Source organism: Ochotona princeps, chromosome 4, assembly GCF_030435755.1.
Source record: "Ochotona princeps isolate mOchPri1 chromosome 4, mOchPri1.hap1, whole genome shotgun sequence".
Lineage (NCBI taxonomy): Eukaryota > Metazoa > Chordata > Mammalia > Lagomorpha > Ochotonidae > Ochotona > Ochotona princeps.
In genome coordinates this window covers 1,533,787-1,559,895 of record NC_080835.1, presented here as the reverse complement: position 1 = coordinate 1,559,895, position 26,109 = coordinate 1,533,787, and the positions used below count along the sequence as shown (strand labels likewise).

The 26,109-nt window shown below is 63.7% G+C and overlaps 1 protein-coding gene across 2 annotated transcripts; it reads right to left on the bottom strand.

The window, feature by feature from the left end:
- MOB2 (MOB kinase activator 2) lies at positions 1 to 25,844 on the bottom strand. 2 transcript variants are annotated; one of them, XM_058662685.1, is made up of 5 exons: positions 25,727 to 25,844; positions 5,056 to 5,216; positions 4,823 to 4,916; positions 1,015 to 1,139; positions 1 to 847 (listed from the first exon to the last, which is right to left on the bottom strand). In XM_058662685.1, the coding sequence occupies exons 1-5, from the start codon at positions 25,741 to 25,743 to the stop codon at positions 564 to 566; spliced, it is 681 nt and encodes a 226-aa protein (XP_058518668.1). In that variant the 5' UTR covers positions 25,744 to 25,844; the 3' UTR covers positions 1 to 563. The 2 variants fall into 2 exon arrangements, with proteins under 2 accessions (XP_058518668.1, XP_058518667.1); XM_058662684.1 differs by lacking the exon at positions 25,727 to 25,844 and adding an exon at positions 9,087 to 9,225.
- Positions 25,845 to 26,109: the final 265 nt, after the last annotated feature.

Sequence of the window (26,109 nt, the reverse complement as noted above, 5' to 3'; positions counted from 1 at the left end):
TGAGAGGATCCTCTTTATTGTGACTGACCGGACGCACCCAGGCCCAGCTCCGCCTCTGTTGGCCCGGCGTCTCCCCGGGGCCCGCACATCAGGACCCCTCCTTGGGTGCCAGCAGCAAGCAGCAGTGTGCAACCCCCCAGGCCACGGGGCCCCACCGACAGGCAGGCCCAGGCCAGGCAGGGGAGCGGGTGTGGGTGGAGGGCCTCTGGGAAAGCAACCCCACCCTTCAGAACAGAGCAGAGCCCCTCCCACCAGGCGGTCTACTGACCCACAGAGCCCTGGGCAGGGGGCGGGGTCTGCGGGAAGACCAAAGGAAAGCCCTGCAGAGGGACGCAAGCCGCAAGCCGCCAGGCTGGCAGCGCTGAATGAATGAATGGGTCCACGCTCTTCCCAGCACACGGCACTCACCCACCCAACGGGGCAGCCAGGAGCCACGGCCCTCAGCGTCAGGCTCCCCTCGCTCGGCACGGCCCGGGCCCCGGGGCCTCTCTGGGTGGCGTGCCCGGCACCAGCACACGGCCACGCGGCCTGCCCCCTGCACCTGTGTGCCTCAGTCCGCCCGTTCATCTCTCCTTCACGTGGTTCTGTGCCCCCGGGCCCCCGCCCCCGCCGGGGCCGCCGCACAGCACCTCCGTGAGGTCGTCCATGACCGCGGTCTCTTTGGGGTCCAGCAGGTTGAACTCCCTGGCGAAGAGCATGAAGTGCGCGTACAGTGTGTTCAAGTGCGCGTGCAGCTCGAGGGCCAGCGTCTCCTTGAAGTGGGCCCAGTAGATGTGGCCCAGCACGTGGAAGAGGAGTCTGCAGATCTTCTTCACCAGCGACTCGAAGGAGCTGGGGAACTCCCTGCCTGCAGGAGCCGAAGGGAGCCCTGAGCTCAGCCCTCACCTCCTGCCGCCCCCCGGCCTTCCCCGCGGGCCGGGACTGAGGCACGCCCCTGTGTGCCCGTGTCGGCCGAGCCGGGCCTGGCAGCACAGGGCGGGCCCACGCCTGGCACCGAGGCCCCGAGCCACGTACCATACTTGGTGGGGAAGACGTCCTCGTCCGTCACCAGCTTCTGCACGGAGCTCATGACGAAGTCCACGTACTGCGGGGCAGTGCACTTGACCTTCTTGCCCCGCTCATCATACCAGTAGTACTGTCTGTGGGACAGAGATGTGGTCAGGGCCGCCCAGCAGCAGGGAGACGCCGCAAGCCCAGGACGGGGGCCAGGGAGGGCGGGCTGCAAGCAAGGGTGGACAGGAGATGCTGCTGGGGCCGGGAGGGCCCACCTTCCCCTCACAAGGCCAGGGCCATCACCCCGGAGCCCTGCTGGCTGGAAGCAGGCTGGCCTGAGCGCTGCTCAGGGACACCCACCCACACCACTGTGGGCCTCTGGCTGGAGAGTTCCGTGGGCACTGGCTCCCTTCACCCTCCTGCGGCCAGGCAGAGCCGACTCCTTGCAGTGCCCCGCCTCTTACTGGCCACGGTCCCTACCACTCCCGGTGTCAGGGCTCACTTAGCACCCCAGGAGACCCTGCTGGCCAGGAAGCGGGCCCTCCTGAAGTCATCCCCACCGCACCCCTGCCCCTCCTTGTCCAAGCAGGTGGCCCCGATGTCACGGTTGTACCTGGCTTGGAAGAGACCCACGCCACAATGCAGACGCGGACGGCTTGGGGCACCCTCGGGTAGCCTAGCCCGAAGCCCTGGGTACTGCCAGTGAGAGGCCTGCTGGGACCAAAGACTGACAACTTTCCACAGGCAGGCAAGTAGACAGCTCTCCCAGGAGCGCGAGGGTCACTGAGGGCCCAAACCCACAAGAAATCATGGAACTACGGTCCACGGGGGCTGCCCGAGTGGGTCCCCAGCTCAGCAGATCCCTGTGCTGCGTGGCAGGAGGTGCAGGCACAGGTGCACTGGCTACCCTCAAAAGTACCCTCTGATCGGAAAGCTAAGGACCCTGCTGTTCTGGGTGAGGGGTGGGCAAGTCTGTGATGTACACTAGGCGCTGGCCATCCTGCACCCTGCCCTCGGCGTGGGCCTGCAGTTCCGTTTGCTGCAGAGTTCTATGTGTTGGGTGATGGAGCCCAGCCTGCCAGCTCCTTCTCATCGTCGGCTCCTTAGTGTCCGGTCAGATGACCATCCAGAATTGCACACACGTGCACCTGTGCCAATGGGGTAACTGCAGTGTGCTGCCTCAGTTACACCATCTCACAGCCCAAACCTCCAGACTGGGGACCATGTGGCGCTGGGATGCCTGCTGTGGTCACAGGGGCTCCCTAACCAGGTGGCATGCGTCAGCAGAGAGGTTGGGCTGGCCTTTGGGGAAGCCCCCAGCCCACCTGATGCCCAGTAGCTCCTTCTGCAGCTGCCGTCAATGGTATCGCACGATTTGCAGCTGCTGGGGTCAGGACATGGACTAGTATTATTATTATTACTATTATTATCGTTTTGGGAAGGATGTTACACATGCGGGTCTCTGATTAAGGCGGGGAGGGTTGAGGTCTGAGGAAGGTGAATGGAACACGTCTTTCCCCAGAGATGAAGGAGTCACTGGGAGACCTCAGAGACCCTGCAGTGTGGAGAGGCCCAAGGGTGTCGCGTGGATGGGTCCGAGACGTCCTCGGCTTCACTGCCTCAGAGTTGAGAACAGCTTTCCAAGGTCTATCGGCCAAGCAAGTCCACTTTAGTGCATCCACAGGCCCAGACGCTGCAAAGCTTGGCCAGGAGAGCGGTCCAACCTGTGCAGCTCTGCATTCCCGAGGCACTCAGCACCCTCTACTGGCCTGGAGGAGCTGCCCATCACAGCCCCCGCGTGTATTTAGGCACACTGGCTCACCCGCTCCCCCTGCTGGTCAATGTACTGACCAACTGAGCCTAACGGGCTCAGAACCCGCTGCAAGGCTCGCATCTGGGTGCCTTTCCTCCCTGTCCTTGCCTCAGATTTCAGGCTTGTGTTCTCCAGGCATGACACAGCGGGCTAAGCTGCCACCTGCCATAGTCGAGGCCCAGCGGTTCCCTGCTGGTGCTCCCGGATGACTCACGGGCTTTGGCCCTGCCATCCCCACGTGAGACCTGGCTTCGGCCGTCTCGACCCTGCTCGGTGCAGCCCTTGGAGAGTGTGCCAGAGGTGGAAGAGCTCATTCTCTTGCATGCCAACTCTGCCTTTCGAACAAATACGTCAAATGTCTCAAAGCAAGCAAAGTGCTGGCCCCTCTCCTCGAAGCTCCAGAACGTCTGAGCGTGTACCCACGGCGTCCCCTAGGGACAGCCCTGCCTCATCCCTTACGCTGCCAATTTCTGCCTTCTTGAAAGAGAATGCATTTGAAACTATTTACTCAAGAGGCACAGCAATTGGTGGTGGGCGGGTGGTTAAAAGGGGAGATGTGGTGAGAGCGAGCCTTCCACCTGCTCAGCCACAGCAGGTTACAGGCGGCCAGGCTGCCCTCCCAGGCACATTAGCAGGGAGCTGAATCGAAGTGGAGACGCCAGGACTCGAACCAGCACTCACTTGGGATGCTGGTGCCCCATCCCCAGCTGTTGTTGTTATCTGAAAGGCAGAGTGACAGCCAAGACCTACCGTCAGATTGCCCCTGCCGGCTCACTCCCCAGAAGCCCGCAACAGCCAGGGCTGGGCCTGCCAGCCTCTCCCGGGCGAGTGGCAGGGGTGGAAGTGAGCTCCCTGCTGTCTCGGGGCTGTCCCCACGGCTGGGCAGGGCGCCCGCCCCTAGCTCATCGCTGCTACTCCCACCCGAGCCGTTCCGCTCTTGTAATAGCCTTTCTTCTGCTTCATCCAAGTTTATTTTGCTTTTTCTAGACAGCTGAGATGGAAACTCAGGCTTGCCTTGACAATAAGCCCTTGGGGCCGGGTGTGCCAGGACGCGCTTCCCTGCTGCCTGGTCATGCTGGCGCATGCAGGTGCCTGGTGGTCTCTCCGCTTCCTTCAGTCCACAACTGCCCCGTGGGATCTACACTGTGGACTACTGTCTGTGCCTCGCACCTGCAGGGAGAGGGCCATGACTTGGGTCCCATCTCCCACCTGTGGCGTGGGGACCCACAGGCAGCCAGTACCCCAGCTGAGTCCCTTCTGGGTTCCCTGCAGCCCCATCGTCTTTCTCCCTGGCTTTTTTGGCTTCCTTTTTATCTGCTGAGATCACAGCCTCAACACTCATCGTCTGTCCTGCCCATGACCATGGGAGGTGCTGAGGTCACGAGGGGACCCTGGGGGAAAGCCCATCTGAGCACCTGGGGGACTCTGGCACCGTGCCTTGGGCCTTCTGGCTGCCACAGGCCAAGCTGACGGGACTGGCAGACGACTAGCTGTGCCGTGAGACCACCTCTTCCACTCTCACCAGAAGGCTCTGACTTCCGCTCCCACGGTCTGGCATCGCCTTGGGAGTCCAGAAGCGGCCCTCCCAGCGGCCCCCTCTGCTAGCCCCCAGGCTCCCCGGGCTGCAAGAGTGCCATGCCACTGTCCTCCAGCTGCCTGCACCTGCTGAGCTTCCTTAAGCACCGGTGTCCCTGTGGAACACCTCCAGCTGGGACGGGGTCCTGCTTCCCACCTCCCAGTCCCGTGGACGGCGTGGGGTCAGCAGCTCTGTCCCAGGAGGGCCCTCCCTCCAGCAGGATGCAGGGAGGCGAGTCTCTCAGCTGTCTGGTCACCCCAAGGGCCAGAGGCATCTATGCCAACATGAATGCCATTCTCTCTTCCAACACACTGCCACGACGCCAGTGGGAGCTGAGGGAGCTGGAGCTGCCCAGTGCGGCCCAGGGCCTCTGTCTGCTCCTCACACTCCATCTCCGGGGGACCCGCGGGGGCCATGAGCCCGGGGCTGTGGTGACTCACGTGTTGCACACGGCCATGGTCTGGCACGTCTCCCCCGTACAGAACTCCGAGACCGTGCTGTACTGCAGGTTGATGTGATGGAAGAAGGTTGTTGCTACAAGGGAAGGAGCCGGAGTGAGGGTGCGGCCGTTACCCTGGCAACCGCTGCTGCCGGCTGTCCCAGGGAGCTCGGCTCGGGCACAGGCCGCACCACCCAGGGGCGCCAGCTCGGGGTCCTCCCACCGCCCACGCACTGTTGCTGGCCAGCCACTCATTGAGGTCGATTTCCCGGGGCAGCACCACCAGCTCCTTGAAGGCCAAGTCGGCAATGCGAGACGCGGCGTGCTCGGGCTCCAGGTAGGCCTTCTTCTCCTCGGCGCCTGGCTTCTTGCCGTTGGGCTTTGCTTTGGACTTCCTGTTGGGCAGAGGGGAGGCGTGGTCAGCAGGTGGGGCCCAGATCCCGAGGACCCCCCAAGCACACCCTCTCTCCCACCCACTCCCCAGCCAGCCCCGTCTGTGTCCAGGGCCCCCAGGCCTGCTCCCATGGGACTGCCGAGTCGGCCCTGCTGGGGGCTGTGCTTCCAAGGAGGGGCAGGCTGATGGGGCCTGCCAGGGCGTGGGCACCTGGGCCCTCAGGAGACTCAGCAGGCCAAGGGGGTGCCCCTCGCAGAGACCACAGGGTACCCCCAAGTGCTGGCCCAGCAGAGCATCAGCCTGCTCCTTCGAGACAGACCCCATGGCGACAGCTTCCCCTGTACACCAGGCCCTCGGCCCTCGGAGGCAGCCCACTCGCTGCCAGTGCCCGAGCTGAAGGCAGGGGCCCTCGGCACTGCCTCCCTGGGGAGCACGCCCTCCTATACGGGAGGCTGACAGAACGGACGGCTGTCCCGTGAGGGACACTTGGAAATGTCTCGTCACTGTTGACAGGGTAAACACCCCAGAACACTCCTGCTGCAGGCCGGCTGTCCCCACCTCAGACTCATGCCTCAGTGGACTCAGGAGCAAGCCACCACGTGTCGCGTGGACCTGGGGACACCTGCAGAGAGCTGGATGGGAGCATCCTCGCTATACCACCTGGCACTGGGAGGAGCTATGGCAGCCAGGAGGCTTCCTGACTGAGGCACCCGCAGGGAGCTCCTGCAGGGCTGGCCAGCTTCACTCCAGGGGCCCCAGGCCCTGCAGGCTGGGCCCCTAAGCAGGCACTGGCAGGCAACTCTCGTCCTGACCACACGAGGTCACTGGAGAGCAACCAGAGGATGCAAGCAAGTGGCGTGCCAGGCAGACCGAGACCCGGCAGTGGGGTGCAGCGCGGCTGACCCCCGCCCCAGCAGAGGGGAGCAGGCGGGCCGCTGCTGGTCCCACTACCAGGACACAGTGGTGCAGCAGCCCTCCCTACGCCAGCCCGGGGGGTCTTCACATCACCCTGAGCCCATTCTGGCTTTCTGCTTTCTTCTGTTTGGAAAGGCTGCTGGTGGTTTATCTAAGCGAGAGAGGAAGGAAAAATGCTCCTTGGGTGCCAGCGGAATGCTCTCCTTTCTGCATCTCACAGGCGATCTTCGCCTTAAAAGGCGACGTGTGTCCAGCCTCCAGGGCAGGGTCCAGAGTGGCCGGAGCCAGCCAGGGGACAAGCCAGGCCTGTCCCAGACGGGGGCAGTAGTGCCATGCTCACTGACAACCCCCTGGGAGCAGTGCCGGGCACAAGGGCTGTGCTGCCGTGTGGCCCACGCCCCTGCCTGGCACACTGTAGAGCCCGGCCTTCCCTGGGGCCACAGCTGAGGGGCTCGGAGGGACCCCAGCCGTCCCGGTCCTCAGCCTTCCGCAGACCCAGGGCCTTGGACGGCTGTTGCTGCCCATGGGCCACCCTGTGGGGAAGGCCGAAGGCAGCTGAGGGCCCCACACCCACAGGACCCTCCCGCAGCCACGTCCGCAGGACCTGCGTGGGAGGCACCCAAGCCCTATGCCGGCTTTTGCTGGGTCATGCCCAGGTCTGCCTGCCAGTGAGCCTGGGCTGATCAGCCTGCTGGCTGATCTCACCCTGTGGGCTCCTGAAGACCCCCTGGGCCAGCAGCCGTGGTGCCCGCCTCCTGACTCCAGGAGCCACGATCCCATGACCGCATGGAGGGTGTGGCAGGCCCAGTGCACGTGTTCTGGGGTTTAAGAGCCTGGCCTGCTCAAGCGAGGGATGGTGGCTCCACTCGGCACTGTGCTGGGACCGGGGTTTGCACTTGGGCCCGCTGGGAAGGCCGCCCTAGGCCAGCAGTGAGCTGCCTGGCCCCCCAGGCCAAAAGTGCTTCTGGATCCCAGGTTACCTCTGTGTCTTGGGACTCTTCTGGATCCCGGGTTACCTCTGTCTTGGGGCTCTGGCCTAGCTGCCAGGCCTCCCGGCAGCAGCACCTCCCACCCTAGGACCTGCCTGGGCCCCGGGGCTCTGTGTCCTCTGGGGGAGTGGGGGCGCAGGCAGTGGCTAGGGGGTCTTGATGACCACGTCCTCAACTTCCCAGCAAAGGAAGCCACCGTGTGCTGCTCCCCCAAGCCGGTCCACGGGAGCTGCCTGTGCCCTTAGAGGACTGGCCCCTGACAGAGCCGATCTCTGCACCCCACTGAGGCCCGCAGGCTCCATGCACCCAGAGCTGTGCCCAGGCCACCCTGCTTCCCACTCCCCGCAGGTCCAGCCAAGTCTCTGGCCGGGAGGTGGCTAACAGTCGGGGCTTGTTTGGACAGGACAAAGGCTGCCCTGAAGGGACGGGGCGTGGACACCAGCCTCGGCCCTGCCCAGGCAGCCCCCACCTCCCAGGAGAGGAGTCCTCTGATAAAGCTCCATGGGCCACTGTCTGCCGGGGAGCTAGCCTCTGCTTGGAGGGCTCCATCTTGCCCAAGCCCACCCAGTCTCACGTTACCAACCATCTCCTGAGCCCCAGTCATCTTAGCTGGGGCCCTGGACAACACATCCCAATGGGACCAGCACAGCAGCTTCTCCTGGCCTGACAGTTCCCCTCCCCAGGGCAGCTGTACGCAGGCCTCCCATGCACCCTCGCCAGAAAGGGCCATACGTGCACGGGGCAGGTCTGCAGCACACATGGGGCTGTGTTGGCACGACCACCAGCCTCAGCCCTCCTCAGCCCGGGCCCGTGTCCAACACCCACAGCCACCGGGGCTGGAGGCAAGGGAGGGCCGTCGCCCCAGCGGCATGGGCCCTGCTGACCCTCACAACCTGGGGCAGGCCACCCCAAGCTCCAGGTCCAGGAGCCGTGGCTGCCTTCTCCCTTGGTACCTGCTGCCCGGGCCAAGCTCACAGCTGGGACTGCGCCCCTGACCCCAGTCCAGTTCTCACACGGGGTTGGAGTCTTGACTGAGGCCTGAGCCCTGCAATTCTGATACCGCACTCTGAGCAGGTCCAAACTGCATCACCTTTGCCACCTGGCTGCCAAGGCAGCAGCAAAGGCCAGGGCACTGTCCCCCTCCTGCACAGGTAGGCCCAGACAAAGTGCATTCTCTCCAGGCGCCAAGCCCCTTCCGAGGGGCTGCCTGACCGTGTAGACGGGCCCTGAGAGGCGGAGCCCGGCGTCCACACCAAGGAGCTGCCTGACCGTGTAGATGGGCTCTGAGAGCCGGGGCCCACACACCAGCACTTCTCACTCTGGCCTGGCTTGGAGCGCGCTCACCTGTGGGGCCTGCTGGGATGGAGGTGGATGGGGGCCCCAGGAACCAGCCTGGCCTCTGTCTCCTGCAGCCCGGGCTCTGACGTGCCAATCCTGCCCCTTCTCTGCCCTGAGCCCACAGGGCCCCCAGTCCCACACCTCCACCCCAGCGGGTTTGCCACTCAGCTCTCTGGTGTCCACCTCCCATGGGGACACATAGGTATGCAGATGGTCCAGAACTTAGCAGCCACTTGCCCACTTGGCAGGCGGAACGGCACAGGAAACAGGAAGACCACGGAGGGAATGGGATCTGCTCCCTCAGGTTTGCACGGCCCTGCCAGGGACAGCGGGGGTGAGGGGGTACCAGCACCCCACTCACACGTGCAGGCCACCCACTGCCTCAGAGCTCACACCCCAGGAAAGGGAGAGGTGACAGTGGACTCGTCACCCCCCAGCAGGGCAGACACCTCCTACAGCCCACCTGCCGGCCTCCCTCCTGTGGTCCAGAGATGCCGGCTTGGCTACCGGCCCATAGCTGCCACGACCTCACCTGGGCGGGCGGGCACAGGCTGGCTCCCCCTGGGCGGGCGGGCACAGGCTGGCTCCCCCTGGGCGGGCGGGCACAGGCTGGCTCTAGGCCAGGTTACCTGAGCACTCTGCTGACTGCCTGCAGCACCATCTTGCAGTGGAGTCCGGTTTTGGGGGGCTGGCCAAGCAGAGCTCGATCTGTGGGGGCAGCACTGCGGCCCCCTAGCATGCTGTGTGGGCGGCAGTACGGGCTGGGCTGGCCTGAGGCTGGCGGCAGGCACCCGGCTGAGAGGCAGCCTGGCTGCTTAAATAGGAGAGCGGCAGAACGGCCGGTTCAGAGGGGGCGTGGCCAGCAAGGCCCAGGGCGGGAGCACCGCAGGACAGGCAGTTGGCCTTGCACCTGCAAGAGGCCCTCGCTGGCTCTTCACTGGTCCCCGGGGTCCTGAGGGCACGGGGCTCGCCAAGGCCTCCCTGGCGGCTGGTGTGCACACAGTGGACCACCAGGGCCCAGAGTGGGTGAGGCTCTGCCCTGTCAGTGTGGGCTTTGCTCGGGGACAGAAGGGGGGGCATCGGGCTGCCCAGACCCCCAGTGTCTACATAGTCAAGAAGGCAACAGCGACCAGCAAGACATGTTGGTGTGCACCCCAGCACCCCACGAGCTGTGTACACACACACACACAAACCCCCAGCACCCCATGAGCTGTGTGCACACACACACAGCACCTCACAAGCTCTGGTCCATTGGATGTCTGCATATGCGTGCATATACACACACACACACACACGCACACACAGAGCGCTGGGCACACAGCGGCCTCTGCCTACCCAGCACACAGCCAAGGAGGGCTCCCACAGCTGCACACACACACACACACACACACACACACACACACACAGAGCCAAGGAGAGCTCCCACAGCTGCACACACACACAGGGCCAAGGAGAGCTCCCACAGCTGCACACACACACACACACACACACACATACACACAGCCAAGGAGAGCTCCCACAGCTGCACGCACACACACACACACATACACACACAGGGCCAAGGAGAGCTCCCACAGCTGCACACACACACACACACAGCCAAGGAGAGCTCCCACAGCTGCACACACACACACACACACACAGGGCCAAGGAGAGCTCCCACAGCTGCACACACACACACACACAGCCAAGGAGAGCTCCCACAGCTGCACGCACACACACACACACACAGGGCCAAGGAGAGCTCCCACAGCTGCACACACACACACACACAGCCAAGGAGAGCTCCCACAGCTGCACACACACACACACAGCCAAGGAGATCCCACAGCTGCACGCACACACACACACACACACAGCCAAGGAGAGCTCTCACAGCTGATGTCCAGACTGAATGCTGGGTCATCTATGATGGCGAGGTGCCCATTGCCTGTGGGCCTCTGGTCACACTCATGACTGTCCACCTGCCACAGCGGCCCCTCCCGCACTGGGGAAATGCTATCGGGGCACTAAGGTCCCAAAGGGGCCTGGGGGACGGGGGTCTGAGGGCCGAGGGGCCTGGGGCCGTCTTCAGGCTCATCAGGCTGCCTGTGACTCCCATAAGGTGAACCTTGACCCACACTCCTGTGGAGGTCCCCCTGTGACCCCTTCCTGTCCCCCCAGGACATCCGGACCCTCTCCCTAGACACCTCCTGACCTGGGTGACCTGCATGGCTTGGGAGGGTGGCTTTCAGGAGGAGGCTCTTCTCAGGTTTGCTGGCATCTTCCTCCGGGTGAGGCTGGGGCTTCCCAGCTGCCTGCATTGGTCAGGGCCCCACAGTGGAGCGACACACCCCCTTTGCACCTGGTGCTACCAGGAGGGGGCTGTGTGCACAGCCCCCAGCCAGGGGGACACCCACAGCAGCCCCGCCTCACTTGCCCAGTCTCCGGGGGCACTGCTGTGTAGCTGTGGGTGTCCGCACCACACTGGGTCACAGCAGTTCCCTGGCCTGAACCCCAAGAACCGAGTCCCAAGCTCAGCTGCTCTCTCGCAGCCTGGGTCCTTAGCTGCAGCCCACCAGAGGCGCTGGGGCTGTGAGGAGGTGTGTTCCAAGCACCCCCATCTGCGCATTTCCACCCTGCCCTACTGCACAGCCTAATTAGGGGTGCGCCCTGCAGGCCCACTCCCACCTCCAAGGCGAGGAGATCTGAGAGCAGGCATCACTTTGTAAAAACAGAGGAGGGTGCTCCTGACCCCTCAGTTAACAGTGAGCTAGCACGGTACAGCATGTCACGCTGCCACCTGCAATGCCTACATTCCAATGGGCAACAGTTCGAGTCCCGGCTGCTCCACTTCAGACCTGCCTTTGTGCTAATGGCCTGGGAAGGAGGGAAGACGGAGCAAGCCCCAGGCCCAGCGGAGTGCTCTGGCTCCCGGGTCCAGCTCGGGCTGGCCGCAGCCACTGTGGCCCTTTAGGCAGTGAATCAGCAGATGGGAGATGCTTTCTCTCACAACCAGACTTTCAAATAAATAAATAAATAACAACCCCCCCCGAAACAGTGAGCAGGGAAAAGGTTTGCTGGCCATGAAGGCAGAAGAGTGACACTTTCAGAAAGGCTCGTGTAGAAGCAATGGGCCGCAGGCAAGGCTGCAGGACAGGAGGGAGAAGCCTGCACCCAGGGAGTGCGCGCAGGTTCCGGAGCTCCACTGCCCATCCACATCCCTGCCGGGGACCTGGGGAGGCACCGGAATGTGGCCCCCGTGCTTCAGCGGCTGCACCCACGCGGCAGACCCGAGGGAAGAACCTGCACCAGGCCTGGACACACGGCACATGACAGAAATGAGCCCAGAGACGGGGGTGCAGAAACACCCACTGCCCAGCAGGACTTCCCCCCACAGGGCAGTGCCCTGCAGTTGGCGGGCACAGGCAAGAGAAGGGATCTGGCGCAGCTGCCAGCTGAAGGTGGGCGCCACCTTCCAGGAGCCCCAGCAGGCCTTCACAGGAGACGCGACACTGAGGGCCCGGCGGCACTGCGCTCTCGCCCGCACAGCACTCCAGCAGGAACAAAACCCACCGCACCAGGAAGCCTGCCGAGGGTGCCGGGGTGCGGGTGTGGGGAGGGGACACCGTGGCCCCACACCTTGACAGCCACACTGCGGGACGTCGGAGGATTCCACTGACTCCAAGCTCCGCCAGGCTGGGCAGAGCCTCACCCAGCACCCACTCACGCACACCCATTGCTCCCTGCATGGGATGGGGGTGCCCTAATGAACAGGCAGGGTGGAGTGTGGTGGTGGCAGCTTTCCGGTGTGCTCCACGTGTCCCCACATGTGTTCCTCAGGGGGTTCCCTTCCCAGGCCTGGAGGCAGGTGCAGCCCAGGAATGTGGCATAATGGACATGCAGAGGGTGGAACCAAAGTGTGGGCCACACACTGCGGGAGCATCTGCCGGCTCCACTCTCCCTAGCTCCTTGCCCAGTTTGCTACTCAAAAATAATGAAATAAAAGAAGGGAAGAAGGAAAGCAAAGGCCGCACGCAGGACACCCCTCATGGGCTGCCCTGGCCAGGCTGGCTGGGCACTGTGCAGGATCAGGAGGACACCCCTCATGGGCTGCCCTGGCCAGGCTGGCTGGGCACTGTGCAGGATCAGGAGGACACCCCTCATGGGCTGCCCTGGCCAGGCTGGCTGGGCACTGTGCAGGATCAGGAGGACACCCCTCATGGGCTGCCCTGGCCAGGCTGGCTGGGCACTGTGCAGGATCAGGAGGACACCCCTCATGGGCTGCCCTGGCCAGGCTGGCTGGGCACTGTGCAGGATCAGGAGGACACCCCTCATGGGCTGCCCTGGCCAGGCTGGCTGGGCACTGTGCAGGATCAGGAGGACACCCCTCATGGGCTGCCCTGGCCAGGCTGGCTGGGCACTGTGCAGGATCAGGAGGACACCCCTCATGGGCTGCCCTGGCCAGGCTGGCTGGGCACTGTGCAGGATCAGGAGGACACCCCTCATGGGCTGCCCTGGCCAGGCTGGCTGGGCACTGTGCAGGATCAGGAGGACACCCCTCATGGGCTGCCCTGGCCAGGCTGGCTGGGCACTGTGCAGGATCAGGAGGACACCCCTCATGGGCTGCCCTGGCCAGGCTGGCTGGGCACTGTGCAGGATCAGGAGGACACCCCTCATGGGCTGCCCTGGCCAGGCTGGCTGGGCACTGTGCAGGATCAGGAGGACACCCCTCATGGGCTGCCCTGGCCAGGCTGGCTGGGCACTGTGCAGGATCAGGAGGACACCCCTCATGGGCTGCCCTGGCCAGGCTGGCTGGGCACTGTGCAGGATCAGGAGGACACCCCTCATGGGCTGCCCTGGCCAGGCTGGCTGGGCACTGTGCAGGATCAGGAGGACACCCCTCATGGGCTGCCCTGGCCAGGCTGGCTGGGCACTGTGCAGGATCAGGAGGACACCCCTCATGGGCTGCCCTGGCCAGGCTGGCTGGGCACTGTGCAGGATCAGCCCCTGCGGGAGGCTTGAGTGGACATCACCCACCCCAGAACCCACGCTGGGCTGTGAGGTAGGGAGCCAGCGCTCAGCTGCCCCGCGGGCACGGGCAAGCAAAGAGACCTGGGGGCAAGGGGGCAGTACCTCCATCCCTTCCACCGTCCCCCACCCTGGGAGGTGGGAGAGGGAGAAGCCTGCACTGTCCCCAGCACCCTGGGTTAGGGTTAGGGCTGTTGGGGAGGAAGACAGAGGAAGGAGCTGCACCCCCAGCACCCTGGGTTACAGGCCTCTGCAATCCCTCCTCATCACCCAGAGGAAGCCCTTCCTCCCTAGACCAAGTTAGATGTCCAGGTGGCTGAATGGAGAAGCCAGGGTGGGGGCAATGAGGGGAGGGTGGACGGGGAGACAGGGCACTGCAGCCCAGGCCTCTGCCCAAGGGCCCGGGGCCGAATGTGGACCTCAGGTGGAATATCCCTGGATGCAAGTGGGAAGCGCAAACCACAGCAGGACAGGAAACGGGGCTGGGTTCCCACGGCCACTGGGCAGGCAGGCAGCAGCACCCCACAGAGCTACGCCATGCCAAGCTCAAGACCAGTCGATGTGTGCAGGCCTCAAACGGCTGCTGCCACGTGCCTGGTCATCCTCCTGGCCCCAGCCAGGGGTCAGGAAAGGGGCTCCCAGAGGGCGGTGGGAGCTTGTCCCACAGCTGAGGGACACTCGTGTGCTGGCAGCGGCAGGGCACAGGCAGCCTAACACACCTGCGCAGAGCAGGCCTGGCAGCTGAGCCAACGGTACTGGCCAGCTCCCAGGAGGCTGGGCTATGAATAGCCAGACTTCTCGCAGCAGGGACGGGTGGGGCCCTGGGAAGGGTGACGTGGGCCCCTGCCAAGCTGCCCCACCTCCCCGTTGGTATAAAAACCTCAGCTGCAAAATTTAGCCCAGGCTCAGTAGCACAGGAAGCGGTGGCGGCCTCACACAGGCCAGACCTGTACAGCCAGCCCGCCCGCCGGGCTTCTGGCCAGGGACACCGCACACAGCAGTGCCCTGGCTGACTCCGTGGCACAGGAGTGCTGTGTTTCAGCAAAGCTGTAACACACTAAGAAACTGCTGCCCATTACTGAAATGCCAGGAGCAGCAGAGGCGGGAGCCTGCAGGTGCCCCCGCAGCACCCTACCTAGTGGGCACAAGAAGTGCTGGGCCTGGGCTCCGCCACCACAGTGACCCAAAATGCGAAGGCCACTCGAGCAAATTCCAGCCGACTGAGACAGGAGCCTGGCCCAGCCCTGAGCGGGCCATGAAGGCAGAAGGCAGGCTGCAGTGGGCTGAGGAAGGCCACCCAGGCAGGACGAGGCCAGGCCCGGCTGGGTAGTTCTGCCTTCTCGGAGGATGGTGGGAAGACGGCAGGTGTAGGCACAGCAAGGCAGTCAAGTGAGCGGCGAAGCAGTGGTACATGGGAACAGAGGGTCCCCACACAGGACCCCAACACGACACACTGAGGCCAGCACCCCCACTTGGCCCCAGCAAACCCAGGCACACCCCAGCCACTGCAGCTTAATGCCATGGTATCTCAGCACCCAACTCCATCCCCACCCCCAGGCAGCACAGAGGCCTAAGTTGAAAGTCCTGCCCTTTAGCCCACCCACAGCTGTTCCCAACACTAAAACATCACAGACAATCTGACCCTCAAGACCAATAAACTCCACCCTGCCCTGTCCAGGGCGAGGCCACATCCCATAGTTAAGCTAAGCTGTTAACAGGATGGTCTTTCAGGTGGGTATGCTGGTTCAGCGACCTAAGCCAGCACATGAGACCCCAGCACCCCACACGGGAGCCCGTCCCAGCACCCCACACGGGAGCCCGTCCCAGCACCCCACACCGGAGCCCGTCCCAGCACCCCACACGGGAGCCCGTCCCAGCACCCCACACGGGAGCATGGGAGCCTAGCCCAGCCCTGGCTGCTCCACTTTATTTGGAAAGGCAGATTTACAGAAAAAATGAGATGGTACATACAGAGAAAGATCTTCCGTTCACTGGTTCACTCCCCAAGTAGCCATAATGGCCAGAGATGAGCTGATCTGAGGTCAGAAGCCAGGAGCTTCTTCAGGGTTTCCCACGCGGGTGCAGGGTCCCAAGGCTTTGGGCCATCCTCGACTGCTTTCCCAGGCCATAAGCAGGGAGCTGGATGGGACGAACTGGTGACTATATGGGATCTCAGAGGTTGCAAGGGGAAGATTTAGTCATTAGGCCATCGTGCTGGGCCCCAGCTGCTCCACTTTCAACCCAGCTTCCTGCTGAGGCCCTTAGAGACAGCAGGGGACTGCTCAAGTATGTGGACCCCTCCCTGCGACAGAGGAGATTAGGATGAGCTCTGGGCTTCTGCCTTGGGCCTTGTCCAGCAGCCCTGTCTGCTGCAGCCGTGTGGCAATGAAGCAAGGTGGTACATTTCTGTCTACCTCTCAAATAATTTTAAAACAAAAACCAAAAAACACCCAGTTGTTTTCCCAGGGCCCTGCTGAGAGCGCAGATCGGATACTAGCTGGCTCTGAGTCCACAGGACAGGGCCTGGCACGCGGGGCAGGACCCAGCATCTGGGGCAGGGCCCGGCACATGGGGGTACAGCAGTGTTGGGCTGCATTGTCCTGAGGGGCTGGAACTGGGGAGCTGACACAGCCCTGTACCTCCTGGGCAGCCGAGAGCCAGGCCCTGAAAGCGGCATGGGCACGACTCAAACAGGAATGCTAAGACTCAACTCCAGGTCAATGTAGGCAGAACAAAGACATTAGCGTGTCACTCAGAGAAGGGGCGTGTCTGCTGCCTGAGCTCCCTGGAGGGTCAGGTGGAGGCGCGTCCCAGGGGCCATCGTCCTGATGGGCACGAAGCACCAGGCCAAAGTGGCCCCTTAGTGAAGACCGACTCAGGGCTTCCCTCACTTGGGGTCAGCCACGGGGCCATGGCACCAGCCCTGATGCTTGGCCAGGTGGTCCGGGTGCTTCCAGCACAGAGCCTTCTGCAGTACTCATTTCCTCAAGCCACGGGGTGATGGGGCCTCACCAAATGGGCCTCCCACCTAAGTGGGCTTGCCCCTCAGACCCAGGACCCTCCACCCGGCTTCATCCAGGACATAGGAGCTGGCAGCCAGCAGCACCCTCTGGTGGAGATGGGGTGCAGCCCACGCCCTTAGCTAAAAAGCAGCCCAAGAACTGGCCTGTCTTTGTCCCTCTCCCCGGTCCCCAGGCCCACTCCCTCCCTCCTCAGCCCTCAGCCCACTTCTGAGCATTAGTCCTGGATGGGAGGTAGTGGACTGCTTCCCAGGCAAGGCACCTTGGGTGGGGTGGGCTCCAGGGCAGAGCAGGCAGCCAGGGCCCAGCCTGTGACCTCCCCTCCCTAGGCCTCCCACCAGTGACCTCTATGGAACCATGGACCACAAACTCCTCCTCCAGGACCCCACCCTGCACCCTGGTCGCTCCTGGCTGCCTGGGGCATTGAGATTTCTGCAGGGACACCGCAGGGAGATGAGGACCCCGCAGGGCAGCAGCCCTAAACGCCAGGAAAACCCACTTTACTGAAAAACAGCTCAGGGCCAGGGGCTGGGGGCTGGGAGCTGGGCGCCAGGCCCCCAGGGCATGGCCAAGTCAGCGTGTGGCACCAGGAAGGTCTGCCGGAGAAAGCTGGCCTTGCTCCGAGCCCAACCAAACACCCAGCAAAGCCAGAGGCGGCAGGAAGACACAGGAGACCTCGGGAAGGAACCCAGCACGCCATGGCAGACCCTCCGCGAGGGCAGTGCTGGCTGAGAGGCCCGGCTGCCAGGCGCTGACGGACGCCAACACTCCACGGAATCTCAGTGCCTGAGGTTGCCTCGAAGCCTCCAGCCCCAACCGTGTGTGGGAGCATGCGGAGGCAGCCACTGGGCCATCGGGCCTGCTGAGGGGAGGGAGGGCCCTGAATCAGCCAGGATGTGCGGCTGACCGGGGATCAGGGCAGAGGCCAGAGTGGGGGGGGGGGGCACACAGCAAGGCTTCCACCACCCAGGGAGCCTCGAAGATCCTCACCTGTGTGCACACCCGGAGCCCATAGGGCATGCCGGCACCTCAGGTGAGCCTTAACCTACTGTGCCATGGCACCAGCCCCTAACTCAAGGTTTGTTTGTATCTACTTAAAAAGCACAGTGACAGAGAGATAGGGAGAGATCTTCCATCTGCTGGGCAACACCCCAAATATTCACAACCATCAGCAGCGGGCTCAGCCCAAGCTATAAGCCTGCTTCACCCAGGAACCCATGGGCTGGGAGGGGTCACAGCGCCCGAGCCTAGACCTGCCACTTCCCGGTGTTTACTGCTCACTGGTAGGAAGCAGGCGCCCAGGAGGTGAGCTCACTGCACCACAACACCCTCTCCCCCCGAACCATCACCTCCAATGCAGGCGCCCAGGAGGTGAGCTCACTGCAGCACAACACCCTCTCCCCTAGAACCATCACCTCCAGTGCAGGCGCCCAGGAGGTGAGCTCACCACAACACCCTCTCCCCCAGAACCATCACCTCCAATGCAGGCGTTCAGGAGGTGAGCTCACTGCAGCACAACATCCCTGCACCATCACCTCCAGTGTAGGCAGGAACACATCAGCTGAGGCACACACCAACTATGTAAACACTCGGGGACAGTGTAGATATCGCAGCCAAATACCAGCCTCTTGCTGCTCGGTGCCAGGACGACGAGCTGCACTCTCCTGCCACTGGCAGTGTGGGCACCGGCATCGACCAGCTCGGGTCTCCAGGCCAGGTAGCCAGCCCCATGTGGGCACTGGCATCGACCAGCTCGGGTCTCCAGGCCAGGTAGCCAGCCCCATGTGCAGACGCTTCGAGGCATGCTGGGACTGCACAGGGAGGACACGGCAGGGCTGGCCCTTGGGACCGTGCCAGAAGGTGGCAGACACCCTGCTGGTGACACTGGGCCCTCAGGAGCCAGCACAGCACACGTGCCGGCACGGAATCCCAGTGTGTGTGAGAAGGCAGGCGGGGTGGGGCACTCCAGGGGCAAGACAGCCACACCCAGGCCCAGCTGCCCCACACCCACGTGTGGCCTTCCCCACAAGGAGACGGGCCTTTAGCCCTGCACACTCTGGCCAGAGTGCCACGGAGGGGCCTCAAAGCTGCCGCTTCCCTGCAGTGGGAGACCCGGCCCTCTGGGCTCAGCCCAGTGGTGTAGGGCAGGTGGCTCTCCCTGCAGAACCCGGGGGGTGGGCACTGGGAGCTTCCTGTAGACCACAGAGCAGCAGGGGCTGAGGGCAGGCTGCTAGCGCTCTGGATGCCAAGGGGCCAGCCAGGAGCACAGCCAGCCTGAGCCCACTCCAGGCAGAGCTGCAAGAGCATGCCAACAGAAGGTGCCATGGCCACGGGGGCTCCAGACAGATCCTCTGCCACACCCACAAGAAGATGTTGCCCCAGGCCATGTGCCATACTGTGAGCCAGAAGGTGGAAGGTGCAGTAGTGCGTGGGAAGACCCAGGGCAGGGAGCACCCGCGGCAGGTAGCACCCAGGGCAGGGAGCACCCGCGGCAGGGAGCACCCAGGGCAGGGAGCACGCAGGGCTGCAGGAGCACCCAGGGCAGGGAGCACCGTGGCAGGGAGCACCCGCAGCAAGGGCTGGGCCATCTGCTGTCCTGGCTGGAGGAGCTGGCTCAGCCACAGGGCTGACACAGTCCAAGCACTGGGAGCAGGCTGCCCTACCCTCATGGTGCGTGTGCTGAGGGACTTGTGGCACAGCGGGCGGAGAAGCCTACAGAACCCACAGCTCTGTGCTGCTCAGCACCCAGCCCTGCTGCCCGTCAGGCTTCCACCAGGACCCTGCGAGCATGCACAGGCTCGCTCTGAGGACAGTGTGCCTGAGGGGAGCACGGAGGAGCCATGTGAGACAACCTGCAGGGTCTGCACACTTGGAGCAAACGTGGCCAAAGGTGCCAGTCCAACCTGGGCGGCTCCGGACGGAGGACACAGACACCAAGTGAGGCACCTGCAGGAGGGAGAGACAGGATGGCCAGAGGACAGAAGGAGAACACCAGAGCACCCAGTGGGACTGTGAGCTCTGCTGCAGGCCTGCCGGAAGCCCTGTACCTGAGTCCTCCCTCCTCACCTGAGTCCTTCCTCCTCACCTGAGTCTTCCTCCTCATCTGTGTCCTCCCTCCTCACCTGAGTCCTCCCTCCTCACCTGAGTCTTCCTCCTCACCTGAGTCCTCCCTCTTCACCTGTGTCCTCCCTCTCATCTGTCTCCTCCCTCCTCACCTGAGTCCTCCCTCCTCACCTGTGTCCTCCCTCCTCACCTGAGTCTTCCTCCTCACCTGTGTCCTCCCTCCTCACCTGAGTCCTCCCTCCTCACCTGAGTCCTCCCTCCTCACCTGTGTCCTCCCTCCTCACCTGAGTCCTCCCTCCTCACCTGTGTCCTCCCTCCTCACCTGAGTCTTCCTCCTCACCTGTGTCCTCCCTCCTCACCTGTGTCCTCCCTCCTCACTTGAGTCTTCCTCCTCACCTGTGTCCTCCCTCCTCACCTGAGTCCTCCCTCCTCACCTGTGTCCTCCCTCCTCACCTGAGTCCTCCCTCCTCACCTGTGTCCTCCCTCCTCACCTGAGTCCTCCCTCCTCACCTGAGTCCTCCCTCCTCACCTGTGTCCTCCCTCCTCACCTGAGTCCTCCCTCCTCACCTGTGTCCTCCCTCCTCACCTGAGTCCTCCCTCCTCATCTGTGTCCTCCCTCCTCACCTGAGTCCTCCCTCCTCACCTGTGTCCTCCCTCCTCACCTGAGTCCTCCCTCCTCACCTGTGTCCTCCCTCCTCACCTGAGTCCTCCCTCCTCACCTGAGTCTTCCTCCTCACCTGTGTCCTCCCTCCTCACCTGAGTTCTCCCTCCTCACCTGAGTCCTCCCTCCTCACCTGAGTCCTCCCTCCTCACCTGAGTCCTCCCTCTGCACACAAAGGAGCCCCCTAAACCCACAATAACATTTGTCGGCATGGCGTCTACACCGCACAGGGAGGAAGCATACATGGAACACAGTCTCAGCTCTCTGAACAGCGTCTATACTGCACACTGCACTGTACGGGGAGGGTGACCACCTGACCTCTCCCTCAGTGGGCAGGAGCACCTGCAGACTTGGGGGCCCTTAGAGGTGCCAAGAACACAATTCTGACTATCACAATGTAGCACTATAGGCTGTTGGGCTTGTTTTGTATCTTTTTTGGTGAATTAACATGGCTTATCATAATTGCAATTGTTATACTAAGAGAGTAACAGCAAGGAGCAGACACACAGACACACACACGGCCACCCACACGGCCACAGGCACACAGGGACACACAGACACATGGACACAGGGACATATGGCCACAAGGCCACAGGGCCACAGGGACACACAGTCACACGGGCACAGGGACAAACGGACACACAGACACACATGGCCACATGGCCACACAGACACAGGGACTCGTGGCCACACAGATACAGGGACACACAGACACATAGCCACAGAGACACATGGACACATGGACACATGGCCACAGGGCCACAGGCAGTGTGAGGCCCCTCATATCCTCCTGCCCCGTGGACAGAACCAGCCACAGTGTCACCATCTCACTGACAACATCATCAAGGACTTCAGCTGACAGTGGAGTCCCAAAGGAGAGCCATCGAAGTGCACCACAGGGTCGGGGGGGACAGGCAGCCCTGTGCTCTCCAGCCCTGCTCCCAGAGCCCGTGTCAGCACCGCCTGCACCACTGCTCGCCACAGACCAGGCCAACACACGCACGCTGTGCCTGCGGCAGAGAACCGCAACCCACGCCAGAGCTCGCCTTGCCTCCTGGCTCCCTCCCAGGCCTGCTCAGGCTCCGGCCACCCAGCCCTCCCAAACACTAGGGCTGGGAGCTCCAAGAGAGACACAGGCGCATGCCGAGCTCCACTCCCTTCCCCTGCGCTGCGGGGACAGGCTCAGGCAGCCCAGACACCAAGACCGAACAGAGGCGTGCCACCAAGCAACGGCTAAAAGAGGAGGTTCCTGACCCGAGAAGGGCAGGACAGGGCCAAGCTGGGCCGCTCTGCAGCTTTCCAGTCCCCAGTGTCTCTACTCCGGGGAGAGAAGCTGCAGACCCCTGGGCAAGCCCCCACCCTCCCACACAGGCCAGCCTTTTTGGGGCCCTTCAGGGCGTCACCATCCTTCAGTGACACCTGCAGCGACGGGGAGAAGCAGAGGCAACCTCACAGCCCAGACGATGGTGCTGCCGGCCACAGCGGGTCCACAGGTGGTCAGCCCACCGAGCGCCCGGGGCCTGGGCGCCCTGCCGAGCACCTTGTCCTTTTCCTTCCAAACACCCCCATCCGCCCTGCTGAGGGGGGTGGTGGGTATTTTTATCTCAATTGTTTCTACTTCCGGGTTCCCAGGCACTGGTCTGCGGTGCTGTGTGGAGCACCAGTGGGTGTGCCCCAGCCACGAGATATCCTGTGCAGAGAAAAAAAAAAAAAGCACCAGGCAAAGAATGGGAGCCCCCCCACCCCGCCCAGGAGACTGAGAACAGCACCCCCCACTGCACTGGCACGGCCGAGGGCCCCTCTCATAGCAGCCCCCAGCACCACCTGCCTGCCTCCCCCCACTTCAAGTCTCAAAACAAGGCAGCCGAGGGAGGGGCTGACAGAGAGCTGAGGTCCCTGCTGCCAGGCCTGACGGGGTCCCCAACACTCTGCCCCCGTGCCACTCACAGGCTGGTCCCTGCCAGGCTGGGGCAGGCACCGCTGGGACCTCCCCTCCCCCGGGTGAGCAGGCAGGCACCCCACCTGTCTGGAGCCCACCAGCAGGTGCCTGGCACTTCCAGGATCCGGGAAGAAGCCTCGTGGCAGCAAGGACGGGACGTTCCCACCCGCATGAGGAGCTGCCACAGCCCACGCCCCTCCCTACTGAGGGGGCGTCTCCAAGGCACCTCCCCAAGCAAGACAGGACAAGCCTCTGCCCCAGCAGGGCCGCTCTAGGCACCTCCAGCGGGCACTCACCTGCCCATTTCCTGCTGGCTTCGAGCACATGGTACCAGGGTTGTCAGTGGCCCACAGCCATGACCGCTGTCCAGAGAGCAGGGAATCTCAATGTGACACTATTTCAGGCCCTGGAGGGTCAGCAGACGGAGCTCCCTGCAAACCGGCCCCTCTTGAGTGTCCTCAGGAGTTCAGCTCCCGGGCCACAGCCCACAACCTTCCCTACGACAGCCCCTGCTCCTGCTGATGCCTGGTCCATGGCCCTGCACCATGCCCACCTCGGGAAGCCCTTCACCCTTGGCCCTGGGTGGGCTCAGGGCAGTGAGAGTTGACAAGGAAGGTGGGAGAGGCAGCCTGCCCCCTGTAGCTCACCACTGGAAACAGGCAGGTTTATAGCAACACCACCAGGATGGCCAAACATGGACACCACCCAGACGCCCATCAGCCGGTGGACAGGCCAGAGTCACGCAGAGCCCCTGTGGTGGACTCTCACCTGGCAACCAGAGAGTCCGGGTGAGGATGCAGGCAGCAGGCAGACTTCCTGCAAACCGTGGTCCTCATTCGCCCAGCGCCCAGGCGGAGCGGATGGCAGCAAGGCTGCTGCACTTGAGTTACACTCTCGACTTGAGCTGCCGTGGCTGCCCAGCCCTGAAATTTCACTAAGAATTACTCAACCACATACCCAGAGCAAGGGAACCGCAGGGAAGCCACACCTGGGCCTCCCACTGAGGACGAGGCCCTCCTCAGACCGGTGCAGACTGGGGAAGTCCTGAGCCCGCTGGCCCCGCTGAGCTGAGCGACTCAGGCAGCCTCCAGCCACAGGCTGCTTTCAGCACTCAGCCCCCCACGCACCGGCCCAGCCGCTGGAGATGCGGGCAGGCAGAGCGGGCCTGGGCCCGCAGCCTGGCCTGCAGGCCCCATCCTGAGCCCAAGGCTAGCCTGGCCAGCTCCCATCAGCCAGAGCGGAGGCAGGGAGCTTCCCTGCGGAGTTCTTGGCTGCCATGAGCGGCCTGGGACCTCAGGCTTAGCCTGCCACGGCCCCTTCAGCACTGGGCACAAGGCTGCCCTCCACGTGTCCCCGTGATCTGCGGTCCGGAACGGACAGAGGTGGCCTGCGCAAGTGGACACAGCCTTTGTCAAGCCACAGACTGCTCTTGGTAAGACAAAGGCAGCAGGTAAGTTCAGCTCACTCCTTGTGAAGCCGCACAGGAGAGGAGGGCATGGCCTAGAGCCGCACCCTCAGCAGCACAGCCACCAAGTCCTAACGTGCACAGTTTCTCCCACTTCCCAAGCCGGCCCCACCAAGGCGGGGCTTTCCACCTGCAGCTGTGCAGCCTCCGCCGCCACAGGGGATGCAACCCTTAGGACAGACACCTTTGGGTCGCCACAGTGGGGCACAGCTGGTCCTCCCCTGTGCGGCTGGCGTCCCATCTGGCTGCTCTGCCTCCCTTCCAGCTCCCCGCTAAGCAGCGGGGGTGCAAGGGCAGCACCCAAGTCCTTGGGTCCCTGCACCCGTGTGGGAGACTCAGGGGAAGCTCCAGGCTCCCAGCTCTGGCTCAGCTCAGCTCCAGCCACTGCGCACCTCTGAAGGACGATCTGTCTCTCTTCATCTTACTCTTTCAAAGAAAAGTAAGTCTAAACACAAACAACACACGGTGGCAGCCGCTTGTGACCCGCAGTAACACAGCCATCAAGGGACCCTCAGAAGTGACATCTGCCCCCCGCCTCAGCCTTCCAGACACCGCTAGCACACACACCAAGCCCCCGGCCTGCCACTCCCCTCATTCATTCCCACTTGTGCCACCAGGGACCAAGTGACGGGAACAGTGGATCTGGGGGGCCACGTGGCTCGAGGCAGGCCAAGGGCAAGGAGACAGAGGCACCCAGACCGGTGGGCTCCACATCCCAGACAAGCTATCAGGAAAGAGCTGCCTGGGGTCCACACAGAAGATTCCAGTGCACAGCTCACAACCCACAGTGGCCCCCAGGCTCCCTATGCCCTCACAAAGCTAGGCCCTCTTGAGTTTTCCTGTGGTTTGTGCCGAAGCCCACAACAGAGCGCAGGCCTCGGTCGGCTCAAGCTGACCGCCTGCTGGTCAGCTTCCTTTCAGACACAAGCAGGAAAGAGGCAGGCACACGCCGGTGGCGCCCTCAGAGATCCGCTGCATCTGCCCAGGGCAGAACCTGGTCCTTCCAGGAACCGCGGAAGCCCTTCCGCCCTGCATCCCAGGCTACAGGTGGACACCATCACCCACCCCAGGCTACAGGTGGACACTTACCCACCCAGGGCTGCAGGAGACGCTCACCCACCCAAGGATACAGGCAAACTCTCAACCACCCAAGGCTACTGACGGACACTCACCTGCCCAGGGCTACAGGCAGATGCTCACCCACTCAAAGTTACAGGCAGATGCTCACCGACCCAAGGACCCAAGGACCCAAGGACCCAAGGTGGACACACAGCCACTCATGGGCTACACTCACCCACTCAACGCTATAGGTGGACACTGTCACCCACCCAAGGCTACAGGCACTCACCCACCTATGGCTACACCCACCCACTCATGGCTACAGGTGGACACTGTGAACCACCCAGGGCTACAGGCGGACGCTCACCCACCCAAGGCTACAGGTGGCCGCTCTCCTACCCAAGTCTACAGGCGGGCGCTCACCCACCCAAGGCTACAGGTGGATGCTCACTCACCCAGGGCTACAGGTGGATGCTCACCCTCCCAGGGACCCAAGGCTACAGGTGAGCGCTCACCCACCCAAGGCTACAGGCAGACGCTCACTCACCCAAGACTACAGGCGGCCGCTCTCCCACCCAAGACTACAGGCGGGTGCTCATCCATCCAAGTCTACAGGCGGACGCTCACTCACCCAGGGCTACAGGCGGATGCTCACCCACCCAGGGACCCAAGGCTACAGGCGGGCGCTCACCCCGGGACCCAGGGCTACAGGCGGACACTCTCCCACCCTGCATGCTGGCCACCTGCACGCGGCTCCGCCCTACAGGCTACACGATGGGCAGCTGACAGCTCACCGTGAACAGGCCGGTCCAGCAAGGTGACCCAGGCAGCAGCCCGGGGTCCGGCGTGGGCATGGCCGTCCCGTGCAGCAGCCGGACAGAGCCTGCACGCCCCCGGAGGGTCCTGCGCCTGCACCAGACCCTCCCGGGCAGCTGTCCGCCCCACGCTTCCCACCCCGGGCGGCAGAGGCGGGCACGCAGGCGCCCACGAGGCCGGCGCCGGCCCCTCTCCGCGCCCGGCCGCCCCTCTCCGCGCCCGGCCGTCCCGCTCACCCCATGAGCCAGTCCATGGCTGCGCGGACCGCGCCGCCGCCGCTCCCGACTCCCTCGGCCTCAGCCCGGCGGCGGCCGGAAGTAAACACGCGCCGCCCGCCCGCTCCCACGCGCCGCCGGAAGTGACGCCGCGCTCCTCGGTCCCGGCAGGCTCCGCGGCTTCGTCCCCTTCGGAGTGGCTTCCCCGAGGTGGATGGGGTCGTGGGGGTCGCGGGGGTCGCGGGGTGCAGGCGTGTCCAGAACCCACAGGTGCCCAGCAGCACCGCGCCCTCCCGAGCCGGGACTGACCCCCGTGCCCCCCCCGAGCCGGGACTGACCCCTGCGCCCCCCCCCCAGCCGGGACTGACCCCTGCGCCCCTGGCTCGTAGTACATTCTGGAGAGG

Coding starts and splice junctions, on each gene's coding strand:
- MOB2 (XM_058662684.1), bottom strand. CDS start 9,196: ATGCTAGGGGGCCGCAGTGCTGCCCCCACAGATCGAGCTCTGCTTGGC. Junction 4,917..5,055: donor TGAGTGGCTGGCCAGCAACA/GTGCGTGGGCGG, acceptor CTTCCCTTGTAG/CAACAACCTTCTTCCATCAC. Junction 848..1,014: donor CGTCTTCCCCACCAAGTATG/GTACGTGGCTCG, acceptor CGGCTCCTGCAG/GCAGGGAGTTCCCCAGCTCC.